Source organism: Trachymyrmex septentrionalis, unplaced genomic scaffold (genome assembly GCF_001594115.1).
Source record: "Trachymyrmex septentrionalis isolate Tsep2-gDNA-1 unplaced genomic scaffold, Tsep1.0 scaffold11, whole genome shotgun sequence".
NCBI lineage: Eukaryota > Metazoa > Arthropoda > Insecta > Hymenoptera > Formicidae > Trachymyrmex > Trachymyrmex septentrionalis.
This window is the reverse complement of record NW_017304228.1, coordinates 210,171-229,734: the sequence shown is the minus strand read 5'-3', so window position 1 is coordinate 229,734 and position 19,564 is coordinate 210,171. Positions and strand designations below refer to the sequence as shown.

At 35.3% G+C, this 19,564-nt stretch overlaps 3 protein-coding genes across 7 annotated transcripts in view; 2 read left to right on the top strand and 1 right to left on the bottom strand.

Moving 5' to 3' along the window:
• Positions 1–2,154, top strand: part of LOC108750052 (elongation of very long chain fatty acids protein AAEL008004-like) — a 60,716-nt gene extending 58,562 nt beyond the window's left edge. For all 4 annotated transcript variants that reach the window (XM_018489270.1, XM_018489262.1, XM_018489279.1 and 1 more), the window contains one exon: positions 642–2,154. In XM_018489270.1, coding sequence (XP_018344772.1) covers positions 642–1,162 — 521 coding nt within the window. In that variant the 3' untranslated portion in view covers positions 1,163–2,154. The remainder of the gene's footprint in view (positions 1–641) is intronic.
• A 1,805-nt stretch (positions 2,155–3,959) lies between these two features.
• Positions 3,960–7,843, bottom strand: LOC108750043. Of its 2 annotated transcripts, none has more exons than XM_018489248.1 (9): positions 7,675–7,843; positions 7,219–7,313; positions 6,891–7,135; positions 6,589–6,818; positions 6,235–6,507; positions 5,952–6,137; positions 5,651–5,892; positions 5,250–5,564; positions 3,960–5,183 (listed from the first exon to the last, which is right to left on the bottom strand). In XM_018489248.1, the coding sequence occupies exons 2-9, from the start codon at positions 7,299–7,301 to the stop codon at positions 5,054–5,056; spliced, it is 1,704 nt and encodes a 567-aa protein (XP_018344750.1). In that variant the 5' UTR covers positions 7,302–7,313; positions 7,675–7,843; the 3' UTR covers positions 3,960–5,053. The 2 variants fall into 2 exon arrangements, with proteins under 2 accessions (XP_018344750.1, XP_018344741.1); XM_018489239.1 differs by having other exon boundaries at positions 7,219–7,308.
• A 5,784-nt stretch (positions 7,844–13,627) lies between these two features.
• LOC108749020 (cationic amino acid transporter 2) overlaps positions 13,628–19,564 on the top strand; it is a 99,681-nt gene continuing 93,744 nt past the window's right edge. Inside the window, exon 1 of the mRNA XM_018487513.1 lies at positions 13,628–14,209. The gene's annotated coding sequence lies outside the window, so the exon portion shown is untranslated. The remainder of the gene's footprint in view (positions 14,210–19,564) is intronic.

Sequence of the window (19,564 nt, the reverse complement as noted above, 5' to 3'; positions counted from 1 at the left end):
ATTTTTTTCTTTAAAAAAAAATGCCATGAAAATATTTTATATTAAATATATAATGATTTCGACATTATTTACTCACGATTTTATAACTCCGAGAAAATAGAGCGATCGTTTCGCGATGCTTCTCTCATGCTTTTTTTGACAATGAATATATGTTTTAATTATAAGAAGACAACACATATACTTGAATATAGCACTAATAAAGAGGCACTCCTTAAAAACAAATTTTTTACTTTTGGCAAAAATTTGACGAATTTACATTTAACGGATTCAAATCACACAAGCCAAACTTTTATTGCATCACAATTAGCGTCAAGACAATAATGAAATAATTGCATTATGGCGATCGACAGAGAAAGAATCCCAGTTTTTTTACTTCACTTCAATTCTGCAATGTAAATACAAAAATAGCGACCGACTAAAATTTTCATCCGAGTCCAAATGACCCACTCATGTAGTTGAGGGTTAATACTATTGTATATATATACTTTTGATGATTCATATTTTTTTTAATTATTCACAAATAATTTTGAGAGTGCAGTATTTGTTGCTATTTTTAAGTAAAAACAACTTCGATTTAAAAACGAATAAATTACGAATACAATTTCGTACTAATTTCTGTTGATGGTCATCAATTCTTTCAGGCGGCCACTCGACCTTCTTCGGTTTGTTGAACACCTTCGTCCACATCGTGATGTACACGTATTATCTTCTGGCAGCGATGGGCCCAATGGTGCAGCCGTACCTCTGGTGGAAGAAGTACTTGACCGCTTTCCAGATGCTGCAATTCATCGCCATCATGGTTCACGCCTTCCAGTTGCTCTTCATCGAGTGCAATTATCCAAAAGCGTTCGTCTGGTGGATCGGCCTGCACGCTGTGATGTTCTTCTTCTTGTTCAAAGAGTTCTATCAGCAAAGCTACCAAGAAAGTAAACCCAGGAAACCGAATAGGGCGGCGATGACGAACGGCGTCGCTAAGGACAATCATCAATCGAAAGGCAAGCATGCGAATGGCATCGCAAATGGTGTCGCGAACGGCGCCGTCAACGGTTTCGCAAACGGCTCCTCGCCCAGGAGAAGGGATGCTGCCGATTATTACGTGAAAGGCGAAAGCCTAGCGACGGAGCTCAACCTCCGAAAACCGTTCGCAATAAAAGTCGAGTGACCCTCGAGCGAGCGCATAGCCTAGTCGATCTTCTCTCGCCACGACGTTATTTTTCTTTTTCTTCCGCGAAATCGCCGAAAGATTAGGGTCTTCTTCCCTCTCTTTCTTTATCTTTAATTTGTTGTATTATCTAAATACAAAGGGTTGAAGACTCTACCGAGATCGACGCATCTATCGAAAAAGAAAGAGTACAAAATTACGTCGCACGTATTTGGCTCGCGGTACGTATACAGCATACGTTGACGTACTTCATCGACGATACGATACTACACTAGCGCGATGGTTTTCCAGCTAGATCCGGACAGTCGCGCGCGACCATAATCCGGCGACTGATGCAGAAGGATGCTTAGGCGAATCGTATCCTGGTACTCCCGCATTGTGAACGGAGCTGGGGAAAAACGAGTAGTTTTTAAATCGGGTTTTATACGAAACATTTAGATATAAATAATTGTGCGTTTTTAGCGACCTTAACGATAATTTACGCCACTTGCCAAGTAAATGATTCTTATTAGGTGACTAGTTTGCGAACTAACTTTGGATGGCTGAAATCACAATTGTAGAAAAAAAAGAGTTATTTTGAAAATGATATAGATCAAATTGCAAAATGTAATCTCCGTGAATCTTCAAAGAGATGACCTTTACAGAGCATACTGCGATAGATTATCCTTCTCTGGCTTGCTTTTAATGATATTCGTGAATTATCAGCAGTCCATTGCTTCGGCAAAATCACGAATAATTAAGTAGAAGATAGCGGAAGAAGATAAGAGGAAGAACCGGTTCAAATTATAAATAAAAAGAATTATTTATTCCTGGGTATTCGGTGATTCTGTGGCGAGGGAATCACTGCGACGACATTCCTTATTGGTCAATTTAGCAATTGGAAATTATTTTTTATTCTATTTTCCATACGATGCGATACAAAAAAATGTTCCATTAGGTCCGATAAAAATAAACTTAGTCAAAGCTTCACGATCACACGTTCCTAATCTCTCGAAAATTCGCTAGCTGGCAGCATGACCTTACATGTTACATAAAGAAATTATGCGGATGTAAATAACGATAAATTACAATAGCAATTTGGCGCGATACTGTTACGCAATTAACCGAGAAATCTTTTCGTTTGCATTTCGATGACTCGCCATTTAGAAACATGCATGGAATCGGTAACCTTAGCCGATCGAGTCGCGGACTTCGAGATTTCTTGATTATGTAAAAACGCGAAAGAACGTTCAGGAGCGAAGAATAGATGAAAATCATAAACTTGATTAAACGTTTCATAAAACCACGCATGTTATTGTCAATATTTATTATGATTCCTCAAGAAAAGATAAGTTTTATAATTGTAATTAATGAGTTTATATTATTTTATTATTATATAGAAAATTTGCATTCTACGATTACATAGAAAATCGAAAAAATCTTAAAATTGGCTCGCTCCAATGAATCAGTGATTCATAGTAGGTTCTTATTTCGAGATCGACTTAAGTAATCTCTTAAGATGTTAATACCGCTCTGTGACCGATATTTATAGTCAATATTTGAGACTATTTTAAATACAATCTTAAAATGTCATAATTAGAGAGCTCTATTAACATTAAGACATTGCCTAAGATGGTCTTAAAATAAGAACGGACTATGAATAGCGATCTAGTCTATTCTAATTGATTTGCGGAAGTATCGACTTGATTGTTCAAGTCTCAGGGCGGTATTCATATTCCATTCTTATTTGAAGTAATGTCTTAAGATGCTAATATGGCTCTTTGATGACTGTACTTAAGACGATCTTAAATATAAGATTCGACTATGAATACCCTCCTCAAACATTCATTCATTAGCGGGAGTAGAAAGGATACGATTGCGCCAATGTGCCTTTTGAAGATAGGCGTGCCTTTTGCTCAATACTTAAAGCTCAAAAGCATCGGTTAGAAATGCCAGTAACCGACTTCTGTGATCGTGCATACGTCGACTCGCGAGAGGGACTCTCGACATCCCCTTTCTTTCGCGGGCCCAGCAGCCGCCGACGTCCGGTCCCGGCGTCGCAACGCTTTCCACATTGTGGATATGCCGATGCTTGTTGCGGATGCTCGTTGTCTCGGTTGTACTATTTAACGTGCGCGGGAAGCGTGCGAGGATTTCGCGTTCGTAATCGTCAGCTCCTTCAGTTGAAAAGGGTTGAATATTGCGAATCTCCTTCCGCTCGATAGCCGAGCTATTTCCGAAAAAAATTCGGATTAATGGATTTAAATGAACGATGTCATTATTCGGTATCGGATAAGATTGCGATTGTCAAAATTCAAAATGAAATAAAAAAATGAACGAATTAAAAAGGATTAGTCGATACTTGCAAAATTAGATTATCTCGAGTATATATTAAGAAGATTCAGAAATTGTAGTTTCGTGAAATTTTTTTAATTCGTCTATTTTTCAGACGTAAAATTACAGATGAAGAAAAATATGTAGATAAAGGCCTGTTGTTCAACCCTCTGCTTTTAATTACTGTTTACTAGTTACTATTGTATTGTGTGTCAAATTTTTACGTTCTTCCCGAAGCTGAAGTCGACTAATCGCGACAATCATTAAGCTACCTATCTCGCTCGCTTCGCGCGCGTCTTGTATGTAATACATAGCGTCTTGTATGTAATACATAGCGTCTTGTACATAGATAGGCTAGTTTTATATACTACTAAAGAGGAGTCCGAGGAGTGCGACGGTCGTGCCACACTTCGAGGCAATTAAAAATTAAAAAAAAAATGATTCAAGTTCAGGGGCTAATTTATATAAATCACATGTGCACACACACACACACACACACACGCACACGCGCACACACACACACATACACACACACATATATATGTATGAAGCGGAAGCTGTATAAAATCGCACATTAGGGTGCATGACCCTTATAGCGGCTTACGTACATAAGGAAAAAGAAAAGTCAAGAGAGCGTCTTGAATTTTCGACTTCTTGGGACCCTGTTCCCAATTGTAATTACTGCCCTTCTCGTTTGAACGTTCTTGAGTCTTGTCATGTAAATTCAAGTAATGTAAATTGCAACAACCATAATTGAAGAATTTGTTCCCAAATGGAGAACTCTTCTGGTTCTTAATCCATTTTTCTATCTCTCGCAAACGACAAAAAAGTATACTTTAACATGTTTATTGGTGCCATTTTTCATCAATGATAGAAGAGAAATGATTCTAAAAAAAATTTAATTCGAGTTGCATTGATAACAAGCTCTTCGACCGTGATCTGTTATGTGTGTGATCTGCAATAATTAATGCATGTACCATACAAGAGCATTCACAAGAGATTATCTACAACTACATAAAATTTGAGAATTTCGTTGAAAATATTTTAGCTGAAAAGTATGGAGCCGTTGACGGCTGATTTTTTGTTAGATATCGTTCAATATACAATCGCTGGAGCGATGAAAAATGCTAAATGCGCGCGTGTGGTACAAAGAAGAAATACATGGACGTTCTAATAAATTTTTTTTCTCTTACTCGGCCGAGAACTTGAAGTTGTTTTGTTGCAAGTGACTCGCCGAGATGGGATGCCAAAAGCGAATTACGGGCGTGCGCCGCCAACCTCGATAGGCAGCGATATGTGAAAATTTCAAGTGCTCTTACATCAGAAAAATTCGTTGTACTGTAATCGAAATTTATTAATCATAAAATTGGTTAACGTGTATATTACGTGATGTATTTTTGCGAAAAATATAAGTCTATTTACTATGCCCGTGTACTCTAAATTATTATCCTTGTACAATTCGTATAAAAAAATAATTTAAAAAAAATATATATATGCAAAAATTCTGCAGACACATGAATAATATCATATAGAATATATAAAGATGAATGGCGAAAGACTACAGTATAGATATATGAATCATTTGCTATTTTTATGTGTGTGTATCATGTATAATAACAAATTGTAACGCTGCAACCAATCTTTAAAAGACAAGCCGTCTATGGTCGTTTCGTCGAGTGCCATTACTTCTTGTACGTTTTGATTTGTCCTAAAACATATTTATAGTTAATATTACTGCATCAAATTATATTAATATTTCCACGAATTAACTTACCAAGCACTTAGAACTGCGTTAAAGTGTTTGATCTCTTCGTGTGTCTGATCGCAAGCGACTTTAGCGAGGTTCAGCATTTCCAGACTATTATAATTACATTTTTCTTGTGGCGACATTAACTTATCTGTGTACTCAATCTCCTCCGTTGAAGTTGAATTGTGTAGCTTCGTGTAAACTATGTTGGCAGTTACGTTTTTATAGCATTCTATGAGAGAATATAATGACATTTGTATTGTCGGGAAGTAAGGCTTGATCCTCGAGTGTTGCGGATTGATCGTCGTGATGGAGGCTTTGTCGAGTCCACAGACTGCGTGTCTATTAAGAAAATTGGTATGATAATTCTACAATAACTAACGAGAAATTTAACATAAGATGTGTTTAATATAAGAAGATTATTAAACCTGTATAGCCCCACATCTCCCTTCAACATTACTTTTCGTAAAGCATTAAGATCCAAGATATTGTAAAACATATCCAATTCGATATCCAATGCATTATTTACACAATTTGCGTCGTAATTGTCAGCCTGTAAGCCTACTATCCTCTGCAATTCATATTGTAGCTTCTCTTTTCCTTTAAATATGAGCGTCGGCGTAGAGTTTAAAATTGCTATGGATTGCTGAATGTCCTTTATATATTTGTTCTGCAATGCTCGATATCAGTATTATGAAAATGTAAAGTATAAAATATGTTAATACATACCATCTGTGCGTCAATCGTCTCTATGTCAGCCGTTAATCGAGCTATATCGAGATTGAGCAAGGAATTTTCCTGAATAATGTTCTTCAATTGCTGAATTTCGTTTTGCAGGTAAGCCTGTTCGGCTTTTAATTTTTTTACCTCCAACTTTAAAACTAACCACGCGCTTACATCTTCATGTGATAATAACTGCAAGACAAGGTGTGCATTAATTGTCTCTCAAGTTCTCTGCTAATTATATATTTTTTTATAATTTAATATAAATTTTAAAATATTTTCACGCTACCTCTATTAAATCTATAAATTCCATTAAACGTTGTTGGTACATGTTAATTTTAGTATTAGACAATATGCGTTTTGATATCATGCATATATATTGACCAGATGCTCTTGCAATACCAATATCTATACTTTCGCCTACTACATTTAAATTGTCAAAGTCATTCTTGGTTTCCAATTTCATTAATATGTTCAAATCTTGCGACAGCATTTGATACAAGTGTGTCCATAGTGTGTGCACATCAATACTACTAAGAGAGTTTGATACCTTTATCCATATCTGTTATTAGAAAATGTTATTCTCAGTATTATTTTATACATGAATATTATTTTATATGATAGTCTGTAAAAAAAAACTGACTTGTTTCTTATCTATGGCTGAACGACGCAAGTCTACTATTATATCCAAATTCTCCCTCAATCTCTGTTGATCTATGTCCTTAGAAGTGCTTGGCATTAAATGCTGGCATACTCGTCTCATGTCATCGCAATCTTTCACTTGCTTACTGGTTTCACTGTGTTTCAGTTTAAGCAAATCCTTTTTCCTGCTGATCAGCGAACATTTGCTTTTTATATCCTTTAACCGTTGCACTAACAATTTCATGATATTTATTAAAATTGCATTGAAATATTCTCGAGATTAATGCATGCTTGTCATCTTACTTTTTTGCCTGACAGTGTAATCCTGTTCTTCATATTCTTCTTCCAGTGTGGATATCTGTTGTTTCAGTGCATTATTTTGTACTTTCAACTGATCCAAATGTCTTGCAGATGAAATTGCAGAATCAGTTAATCCATGCTTCAGTTTGTACAGCAAAATGTTCTTTCTTATTTTACATGCTTCAGCTATAGGAAACGCAGAATTGGAAATGTCCTCCCACAGGAGCTCTAGTACTCCTTTGCATAATCTGATGAAAAAGAAAAGTTAGACAAAACAATAAATAGCAAGAGATCCAATAAACAGATATGTATATATATAAAATGAACAAACATTTTCTTCATCGATTCATTGTATACTGTCAGTGGACACTCAAGCTGGCGAGTCCATGCAAAATTATCTGCAACCTCGTCCATGATAAATCTGTTCTTAAATAAGAAAATACAATGAATTTATAAATGTTACAATAGCTTAACATTATTTTTACCTAACAGTGAAAGATATATACTAGAGAAACTATACATATATAAATCAAGATATTTAAAACAAATAAACCAAAGTAGCAAAGATTATTAGATTATGAAAGCAATGAGTTTTTTAATTTGCAAAAATTATGATCTTGCAAATATTCTAATTTCATGCGATATATTTCTTTAACAAAATGTAAATAAGCACAGCTGGAGTAAGTTCCTTATTCGCAAAATTTAAATCCGTCTAATCAAAATTACATGCACACATACACATAGGATTAAATTCCGCGCAAAAGAAAAGATACAAAATTATCCATACCAGTGAGTTTTCTTGTCATCTATTCTCAATCAGTGCTCAAGACATATTGTTTTCCTTTTTCATATGATCGTAACGTATTTAAACTCTCTTTTCATCCTTGGATCCGTTTGTTTTGCTTGCACTTCCAACCTCAAGCGGCTCAAGTACTTTTCGCGCCTGAGATGAGACGGACATATACTCGATCGCTGAAGAGAGAGAAAGAGCATGATAGAGTATAAAAAAACTTGAATGCAGAAAGTGCAAGCAGAGAGAAACCGGAGAAAAGATATAAGAGTCTTTTTCTTGTAACCGTAAAATGCCCTCGCGCACTACTGCCCTCTGAAAAAGTGAATATAAATTACACAACATATCCACTTTTTATGTGTCCTAATGGATATAAATCGCTGGATTTGAATGTTTTAATTTATTTATTACATATGAATTTAATTTTTTTGTGCATGTTAATAAATGTTTATAATCCTTAACAAAAATTTGAATTTCGCATCTCCTACTATATGGAAATAAAAGTTGTTGAATTTTAAGAAACTCAAAATTAAATATTCAAAGGTACGTTTTGGTTCCGTTCCCCGATTATATCCACAATTTTTGTTCTATTTTTCTTTGTATATGTATACTAAACAAATCAACAATTAGAAATCCCTATGTTATTGACTAAGCGCTTTGAAAAGTTTCGCGCTCGCGATGTCAGATGACACTACCGACATGACTATTACGATTTTTGCTTTTACGGCTAACTTCAAACAGTTCTCCCGCGAGATTATCTTTCATTTCGGGCATTGTTGATCGCGAATTGTTATAATGCGCGTGTTTACGTTAAGAAGTATTGCATTGTGCTGCACTGCTGTATTGTTTTCTTCTCACAGACGAATTGTGTTACAGATTTATCAGAAATCCGTAAGTTTATCGATGCTTCCCGTACAATTATTTGAATTATTCGAAACAGTGAACGACATATTGCTGGACTACCTTGAGACGTTTACTATAAAAAGTTACGGCAATGTGAAATGCACTAAAATATTAATGCATATTAGTAACGATTAATTATTATTGCTTAATAACTCCGATTCATATTATTTGTGCATAATTTTAAGTGATATATTTGTATCTGTATTTTTGAATTGATATTTTTTATTTTTAATGAGAGAGAGAGAGAGAGAGAGAGAGAGAGAGAGAGAGAGATGGCGTTAGAGAGAATTTAAGATTATAATTTTAAATTCTTATATATATAATAATTAAAAATCTGAGGGAGACGCATTGTTTATAGTTTATAGGTACATATAGAATTAAAAGAATCGAATCTTTTGTATTTTTTTTATCTTAAAGGATACAAATTATGTTGTTGAATTGGGGAAAATTATAATATTGGTGTAATATTGTTATCATTAATTTATGTTCTGCGGGATATAATTTTTCCGGAGAAATTGATAACAAGTAATAGCGTAATACCAGAAGTGATTATGTAAATATATTTTTTACAAAGATTATATACCTTAAGAATTTTATGCCAGTATTCATAGTCAATTCTTAAGATTGTTTTTACAGTCTTAAGAACCATTAACGAATCACAGGGCAATATTCATGGTCGAATCTTAGACCGGTATTCATAGTCTATTCTTATATTATAAGATCGCGTCTTAAATTCAATCTTGAGATGTCACGAACCGGTCAGAGGGCCGCATTAGCATCTTAAGACATTACTTAAAACGATCTTGAAATAAGAATCGACTATATATGAATACCGCCCTTAGAATCGTCTTAATAAATATACAGTTTTAAGATATCTTGAACCAATCAGAAGGTTATATTAGCATTTTAAAACATTACTTAAGACGATCTTAAAATAAGAATGAATATTGGTCGATTATGAATATTGCTCATAGAGCTATATTAGCATCTTAATTAAGACATTACTTAAGAGAATCTTAACATAAGAATGGACTGTGAATATCACAAATATGAAAATCTTAGAATAACAATAATACCGATTTAAGATTAAATATGAAAATCTTGGAAATATATTTTAATGGAAAGTAGAAAAAATATTATAAACGAGAAACATTCAGAAAAAGCATTCAACGGGAAATATATTTTGTAGAATATTATGTCATCAGATTTTTATTGCATATTTTCCTAAGATCATTCTAAGAATTGATTAACGTAAAATCGACTCTTCTATATCTGGCCTACGCGGAATAACACCATTTCCTAGAATTCTCTCTCTTTTTCCCACCCTCTAACTTCCTCTTTCTTTTAGCTTACTATCATTGTCACCTCTAACCATACATAGGCCAGTGAGCAAATCCCTTGGAAGCCAGGCTTCTATCTAGAATTACGGGGGTAGTGTAAAGGTGCGGAATCACGATTTAAATTATAACAGAATAATAAGTTTTTGCCGCGGAATATTGAATGTTTTTTCCTCATAAAAGTAAAATTATCATAAAATAAAACAACGAGAGAAAAAAAAAGACGAAGGACAGGGGTTTTAAATCGATCCGTATAAAGGAACTCCCATGGCGCCACATGGCGAAAGACTCTTTTCTCGTTCCCTTGCCGCCTATCTAATACCTTTTTTATCGTATCCTACGCGCGTAGGTGATTTTTGCCAAAGCGAAATTTGTGATTATAAAGAAGTACCGTGTCGTAGCGGTAAGAAATGCCATCGTGTAGAAATCATGAGGGAGAAAGAGATGGAAAAGGAGAGAGAGGGGGAAGAGAGAGAGAGAGAGAGAGAGAGAGAGAGAGAGAGAGAGAGGGTGCGAGAGTGCGAGTGTCCGGAGACTACCCGTTGCAGCAGCGGGTTGCGAGGGTGGTCTGACGTAACGTCGCGTTACGTCAGACCATGCTATAGAGGGCTAGAGGGATGGTGGTGGTGCGCGTGGGGATAGATGTGGGCGAGGGGTTCACGGGGTTGGGTCAGAGAGGACTGGTACGTCAATAGGAGAATCCCTCGGTCGCCGGGTAGGGAAACGAACCCCTGAGTGGGGAGTAGCTCATGAAAGCTCGCGGCCAAGGGATACGGAAGGGGTAAGCTGCCTCGATGCTATTCCCTCCCTTGCGCCCCTTCTTTCCCTCTTTTTCTCTCTTTCTCGCTTTACACTTGGAAATATGTGACTTCCGGTAACGTACAATTTCCGCGATCGTAAACGTACTAGCTCGAGTGGCTTCGGAGTCACCAGGAGAGTCGCTTGCTATGTTTCGAGATTGTTTCTCCAAGGATAGTAATAGCTTTTTCTAACTCTAGCACGTTAATATCCGTGAAATTGTTGTCATAAATATTAGTTAAAACTAATGTATCAAAGAGACAAATAGAAAGCGGAGCAGAATGTTGATTAATGTTTATGAAGACGGTATATCAACTGCATATGAAAGCGTTGTTAGCTTCATTCTAAAATTACCTTCCGCGGTCTGCGACCTGCAGCTAGAGTTATGCGGTGCATTACTGCGACGGCGTGATATAACATAGAGATCGACGATAGATTCTGGAGAATCGGTAGCTCGATCGAGCTTGAATTCGTACAGGGGGTACAAACTCTCCTAATTTCGTAGCACCCTGCAACTGTTACGTGACGCGCGCGACCGCCCCTGCAACGGTTTCGATATGCACGATTTAGTGAGATGTGGCGCTTGCCGCGGGATAGAGACGGCTTCTGTCCATTCACCTATTGGGCAGTGTCAGACACATTGCCCTAAGCATCAGGCGTTTAGATACCATAAGTAGTCTGCGGCCATTGAGCCCCGTTTGAAAGAGGGGGTGAAGGGAAAATGAGGAGCGCGCGAAAGGTAGGGAAGACGGCGGAAGGAGAAAGGGTATAATTCCTAGCAGGGGTAAGTGACGGTCAGTGACGTATAACAACAATGCCGACGTTATCGTCGATCGACCGACTAAGGTGGGGAAGGACCGAATGTGGTTGGAGAAAAGCAACTTGACGATGTAGTAACAACCGCAAAAACTGTATGAAACACGGCACTTACAAATTTCCGCGAACCCCCGGCATTAATAAGGGCTGAATTTTGACGGCTCATTCGACTCGGTGCTAATTGAAGGAACATAGCGCAACGCTCTTCTCAATAATATAGAAATACATAAGTAACTCTGTCGGATTCGTTTGCATTTACTTTTTGAATGAAATCTCACTCTGAAGGGTAAAAATTGAGCCGATCTTGAAAAAGAATGACTCCATTTTTAATCTTTAAGAGTGAGATTGATTCTGTTTAGAGTGACAATTCATTCTAAAAGTTTTAGAAAGTACATACATATTAATATTAATTTGTTACATTCCACGCGATGTATCGGATGTCACGAATAATTATAATTTATGAATTACAATACACATGTTCCATATTGCTTGCATAATAAATTTGGCGCTGCTAAATTATGTCTCTTGTGTACGTTCATTAACTTACGCCCACAATTTCACGGGGACGTAAATATCACTTATTTAATTATAATTCTTTGTAAAGCGATACTCCGACTACGTTACTGTCCTCTGCCCCTGCAGCGGTGGGTTGTCATAATTTCAAGGGCGTCGCAAGTAACGGGGTCATCGCGCCACCGAGATATGCAATATTGCAATACCGAGAAATATTTCACTAAATAAACCTTGGAAAGAGTGTAACATAGCACACTTTCTTTGTGCAATATACTGTAGGTTCATTAAAAGTAAACAGTCAAGTTTTATAGTGGACTTGTACTGTTTCGTGAAACACGTAAAGATTGGAAAATATTCGTGGAAATATTCTAGCGGCACGGAGCAGGACTTTGTGGCAGAATTCCGTCACTGCGATTTTCCGAACGGGGAATAAGGGGTATATTAGGGGCGTCTCGATCGCGCGGAGAAACCCAGGTGGCTACGATAGAGTCGACTGAACTTAATAGAAAAGTACGGGAAATTTGATGATAACTTTGTCTTTATAGTATCGCGGTTTTTTAGTATCCTTAGATAATTAAAATTAATATTTCAAAATTATATTATATTAATTAGAATAATATTTATTAACTCTAATGATGTATCAATCCTGTTCTTTTTCCTCTTCCCAATTTTATTATAAAATGTAAAAAAAGGTAGAGAGAGAGAGAGAGAAAGAGAGAGAGAGAGAGTTTTCAAGACCTTCCCTAGAAAATTTACAATTTTTACAGTATTACACACCATTTTAATCAACAAAGCTAAGGATAAAAATCGTAAGAGCATCCCGTGCCTTTTGATTAAGGGATAAAATTAAAGTAACAAAGAGAAAGAGTCTATATAATATTTTACTTTAATGATAGGAAATAAAAGCAGGCGGCACGCACATCTCGATGGGGGGGTTAAAGTTAAACCTTCGAGAGACGTCACTGTTCGGCGGGGTGGCGCGTCAAGGGCGAACAGTATCCGTAGTGGGGATACCTTCAAAGGGTAGGGGTGCATCGCGGCCGACCGGGGCGCAAGAGGGAGGCGGCAGCGTGAGAGGCAGAGAGTGTAACCCCACGGTCGCACCGCCACCCGTGCGTCGTCGTATTTAAAATATGACTCGGGTTAGAGCGCACACGGGGGTAGTCGTGCGAGTGTAGAGATATTAGCCGTGTGCACCGGGAGTATATTATCCGTATTAGTTTAGGCAAGCAAAAATAGTAGTGAGTAAGGGTTATTGTCCGAGGGGGTGTGCAACGGGGTCTCCGTCGAGAGAAAGACAGGAAGAGAGAAAGATAGGAGGATAGAGCGAGGAACGGAGCAGAGCCAGCATAAGACGGAAAAATCAACCAACGAGACGAACGAATGATACGGGGGGTGGCTGGGTGAAATCAGACACTCTCGATCGGCCCAGTGAAAGTGCGAAACGCGAAGACAGTCGTGCAGTTTCGGAGACCGCCGTTGCGAATGAATACATATCATTTTATCCTAGTTACAGAGAGTGTGTGAGAGAGAGAGAGAGAGAGAGAGAGAGAGAGAGAGAGAGAGAGAGAGAGAAAGAGAGAGAGAGAGAGAGAAGGAAAAAGAGGGAGAGAGAATCGTAGCGAGAGAGTGGAGAGTGGATCGTGAGAAAGAACAACGCGACCAGAGCGAACGGAGATTATAGCGAATCAGTGTGAGTTTAACGAGGATAGATGGAGAAAAAGAGAGAGAAAGAAAGAAGAAGAAACGTGAGTTCCATTGAGATGCGTATACAGAGATATATATAAATATAGATAAATAGATAGATAGATAGATATATGTATACACATGCGCAACGCGAAACGTGTGAGTGTACTTGGCTTGATTATCGTCGTCGTCCTCGTCGTCCTCGTCGTGAATGCATCCTTTTCCGGCCCGAAGCTTTCGGGACAGTGAGATATACTTAGAGAAGTTCCGGAAGCGACTTGACAGAGTCTGAAAGAGGGAGACACAAAGAGAAATTCCCTCCCGCGGATGATCACTCGTGGGCAGCTACGTGTCGTCGCCGTCGCCGTCGTCGTCCGTCGTGCATATCTTTTCTCGTGAACTGTGATTCTTTGTGCCGCTCGTCGAGGGAGGTGGAACAGTGATCTCTGCGACGAGACGGGATAAGACAGACAGGCAGGGTAAGTGTACACTTACTGTCACCTCGTACGACCCTGACTGAACATTTTTACTTGGCACTATATATGGAGTGGAAGCAGGTTAATTGGACGGTTAGGCCGGTTAAATTAAAGCCTATCGATAAGCGGAAACCGAAGTAATAACGTGCCTTGCCTCGTCTCTCCCACAAGCTTACATCTTGACTTACGTTTCTCACACTCGAATGAATTAAATCTCTCATCTGGTCTGAAAATCATCCTTTTATTCCTTCTGCTACAATTCAATAATGCCTATGATTTATGCAATATTTATCTTTGTATATCTCTTCTAATCTGTTAATACTATCGTCAATTAATTTTTGAAACTGTATGTATTAGATTAACAAGAAGAACTACGAAGTTCTTAATTTTCCATCGTAGCTTACCTATATTAATTTGAAAAGGAAAGTCTGCTTTCTTTAGATTAAGTAAGAAAGTTTCTCTCGTCAGACTTATATAATTCTTTTAAGCATTGTTTTACTAAACCGCAAATTGCAAAAACGAATTTTGTGCAATATTATTCTAGTAATGATAAATATGTTTAATGAAATTATCGGCTTAAGTTTAATTGGGGTTTACGAAAGGATTATAAAATTCTATTTTTTCTGTTTCTTTAAAACATCTTTTCACTTTTTCTTTTTATATTATTTTTCTATAAAATCAAATTTTACATTCATAAAAATAACTGAATAAGGATCATTTTTTACTGATGATCATGAGAAAATTATATTTTAGACACGATACATTTTGTGCAATAAAATATACAAAGCAAATTTTCATCCATTCGATATTAAATAATGAAATATCAGTATAACATAACTTTCATAGTAATCAGAAATTTTAATGTTTTATATTTAAAATTTTCCATTGGTAACAAGTTTGAAAAACTTGTACATTAAATATTAATGTGTGATAAAATGTTAAAATTTCTTATTAGTGTACAAAATTCTATTAATTTTACTGCTATTTTTTAATTATTAAAACTGAATTTTCAAAATGTTATGTACAAAATATTAATTTGCAATAACATTAACAATAAAACATTATAATTATTATTTTAAATTACCTCGACCTACTGGCATTTTATCGTTTAATATTGAATGAACTAATATTTAGTATTTATATTTTTCTTTGTCAATGAAATTTACTTCAAAATATAATTTTTTATCATTGACAAATGTCCAATTACTTTCGTAAATACGTATTATAAGATTTAATTTGATAGAAGAAGTAATGTAGGAAGAAATAAAGTACACTGTTTTAGTATTGGCTTGACAGAACAAATTCGCGGCAGTGTCGAAAAAATATTTTATTAAGTCCCGCATTGTTTGCGGGCTAACTGGACGCAGCGAAAACATTGGCAAAACATACATAAAAAAAATGGACGATAAAAGAAATGCAGTAACGATAGTTTTTTTTACCTGCTAGTATAATACATTCTTAATGAAAACGGTATGATAATGTAGCAAATTACGTAAAAATACAGCGAATATCCGAATTAAATCTTAAGATAGATTCCTTCATCAACTAACGGTCGACTTTTCCTCAACTGAGACGCATCAAGATAGGACAGTTTCATATTAGGAATGATTGGGAAACGAAGGACCTTTCACTAACTAACTTTCCAATAGGTAAGGGCAGATGCAATTAAATAACAAAACTTTCTCGTTCATTTAAATTCAAGAAGAACTTATCTTTCTTTTTATCAGATATTAAGTCCAAACTTTATTACCGAGAGATACTCCGTATTGAATGTTAAGAAGAATGCGATCGACCGACACCTCTTTTTCGATTTTATCGTCAAACGAACTCGTAATTTAATTTATTATAAGCAAATAAGGTGTGTATAGGTGTAAGTACAATAGTAAATGCAGTGTGTTTCTCGCGATATCATCTCGATATAATGATGTCGATATAATAATAAACATAAAAATCTTGATGTCGCAAGGTTCTTATTTTTGTGTTAGAAAAACTACTTCTCGGAAGCTTGATTGTGTAAAGGTTCCAGGAGAGCCTGAAAATATCTATTGCATGTGCACGACAAGGCGCACTCTCACCTTTATCACGTAATTCCACACGCGTCGTACGTTGCGCGATCGTGTCTCCTCGATGAATCATTCTTCCCCTGTCACCCGAAGAGTGGTTGGTATTAATAATCGCGTGATTGTGCAACGTCAAAACAACGTAATACTAGCCGATTGGTATTTCTCGCATTTCCACGCTTTTTGCCTCGTATTTTCATCGGTGTTATCGCACTTGTTCGAAATTCTAGATATCCATGGGGACGCACATTAAATATTCCCTTTCGCGAAATCTATACCATGTATTATTTGTATGTCTAGCAATGTGCGTGGTACTGCGCAGGATTTCAGTGGCCCGAAATTCCAGGGGAGAGTGCGAGATTAAATTATTTATCGTTCGCAACTGCGGTGTGATATTCCTAACGACGCGCATGACGCACGAGTTCAAAATATAAAATTATTACCCTTTCCCTAACCCCCTGTGATTTTCAACAAATTTCAGTACATGCATTATTTATCATCTCAATGCAATCAGCTAAAATATAAATTCCTTCTTTACGTCTACGTACAGTTGAACAAAGCTAACTTAAACATTTTCATTCTTATTTTAATATTGTCAATGTCTGTTCCGATTTAAATTTTATTATTCGAAAAATATAAAATTTTGAAAAATATTTGCTAATTGTAATTGTGAATTAATTTAAAAATTTGTAATATTATATGCAAGATGTTAAATTTCAATATAAGCATTTAGAATCTCAGTAGTGATGCTGAGCTCAGCTAAAATATAAATTCTTTCTTTACGTTTATGTATAGTTTGGCAAAGCTAATGTTAAGTCTTATTTTGATGTCTTACTTGTACTTTGATATTATCAATGTCTGTTCCTAATTTTTTTTTTATCATTTGAAAAATATAAAGATTTTGGAAATATGATATTTGTGAATTGTAATTGTCAAATTAATTTCATTTGGAATATTATATGCAGAACGTCGATGTCCATTTTGATATAGAGAGAACAACAAAGGTTAATTAGATCAATTAACCAATTACAGAAAGATAAAAAATGTTGATGTTTAGCTTCTGAATAAATGTATTTACCTAGCTAAAATAATTAATAATCACTCTAAATATATTTACATACAGTGTAACACAAATATCAGATACAATATAATAAATATCAATTAATACTATTTCAAGATTTTCGTATTAAATATTTTTATATTATTTTAATATTTTGATTATGTTGTTTTAGTATTAAAATAATTTGACGAAGAGTTAAACGAAGGTTTGTGTTCGTTTTCAAGAAACATTAGAGAATTAATCGATAACATGTAACTCATCTCGACGAAAATATCTGAAAATTAAGATCTCGGTCATCACGGTGAATAAAATTTGTTCGGATAACATCTGAAAGCTGCCCGTATTAAACGTTCATTAAGACATTATCAATGTACATATAAACGAAATCGACTGATCGTAATATGTGAATTATTAACTACATTTTTCGGACGTTTTTTCATTTGTAGAACGACAGTCACGAAAAGCTAAACCTTTCTTCGTTCTGTTGTGTGATGAGAAAAAGTCGTCCTCTTTACCTCGTTTATTTAATTGCATTACCAATGTTTCCTCATTCTAACGACTTAACGAAAAAGGAATCGTTACTTACATGGAACTAATTGAATATTTAATTATGATACTACCTTTATTCAGAAAGGAAAAGTTAACTTTTATCCAGAAACACAGAAAAAAAGATTTTTTTCTATCGCAGAGAGAGAGAGAGAGAGAGAGAGAGAGAGAGAGCTAATATTGGTTTGTTACAATATATTTGCTGCCGTATAAATTTATAAACCACAGTGAAATGGTTTGCTATTGCTGCTACAATATAGATATCACAGCTAAGACATTAGCTGTGATACATATATTTTAGATGTCCATATTTGCCATTTAGTTACCACATGCAATTTTTAGTTATGACAGTTACTTTCTTTTTTCCGTGAAGCATTACCCAAAATTAATAACAAAAGAAGAACATTAAGACTCCTATTTATTCATCTTTGTTATCTCAGATTATAATGTTGGATGCAAGAAAACGCAATACAAATGTTTATAAAAATCATATTTGAAATATTTTATAATGTAAAATTATTTTTCAATAAAAACGATATTTGCAATTAATAGAATAGATTTATAAACTATATCGAAAATCATCTTCTTGTTTTAAGGAAAAATTATATTATATTTATTTCTATGTATGTATTATCAATTTCGTAGTTTATTGTAATTGTCAATATAACTTATTCATTTTTGATTATGCATAATTTATTTACAGATAATATGGTTATTTATTAATTAATAAAACAAACAGAGTTTTCAGTTTATTTTACAGTTGGTTCTATCGATTATAAGTGTTGTTTTCTTACAACATATTCCTACATTAACATATATATTTTGCAGGAATTTTATTTTTTCTCGCGTATATTATTATAATCTGAGGTAATGAACCGAATAGAAGCTTCATAAACTCAATAATATTATGATAATTATTAATTTCAATAATCACACGCTTAAAAGTAAAAGCTTATAAAATAATAATTACATACAATTATTATTTTACAAGCTTTTATTTTTTAAATTATTATTTATGACTACTGAGTTTATTCGTAATAGTAAAGTAAATCTTGTTGGAACGTACAGATTTTTAATGATATCTTATTGCTTATTATCTTTGCTTAATTTTATGATTGCACTACTTGTCCTTGGCATTATGTATTATCTATCATGCGAAATGGTGAATTTCATCACTGACAACCTCACTGGGATTGCGAGAACCATGTTCTCCCCCTTTAGACGTAGAATATTGACATGTACTGAATGCGAATGCATTGTCCGATCCGTGTCAGGAGACACTATGTCATATGTAAGACAGAGCCCAGCTATGCAAAACTTATATAATATATAACATGGCGTTTAGGAAAAAATAATGATAAAATAAAATGTATTTACTTTAAAGTAAACTGCTACGCTACGTTCTTCCAAAAAGTCTCGCAATATTTCATATTTCCAGTTTCAGTCCAATTGCCGTTATTTATGTCATAAATAAGCATCATAAAATATTTATGCAGCACCAACCTTTGGGTCTACTCAATATTTTATGTCATGCAAGGCGCTCTTTGGGAATGATGTTCTTTATGTGGATGTTAACTTACAACGTTCTCATATAATGGCCTCGCCAACACGTCTCGCAATTATTTTGTAGAACAAGCGCGCGACGTATGACAAATGATGATACAAACAATATTGCTTTCTGACATTCAATGC

Bases quoted from the DNA above. Each gene is read 5' to 3' on its own strand.
- LOC108750043 (XM_018489248.1), bottom strand. From the start codon at position 7,301: ATGGACGAGGTTGCAGATAATTTTGCATGGACTCGCCAGCTTGAGTGT. The intron at 6,508-6,588 runs GTCAGTTTTTTT...TTCTAATAACAG, and splicing joins CAGCCATAGATAAGAAACAA to ATATGGATAAAGGTATCAAA. The intron at 5,565-5,650 runs GTTTAATAATCT...TTTTCTTAATAG, and splicing joins GGAGATGTGGGGCTATACAG to ACACGCAGTCTGTGGACTCG.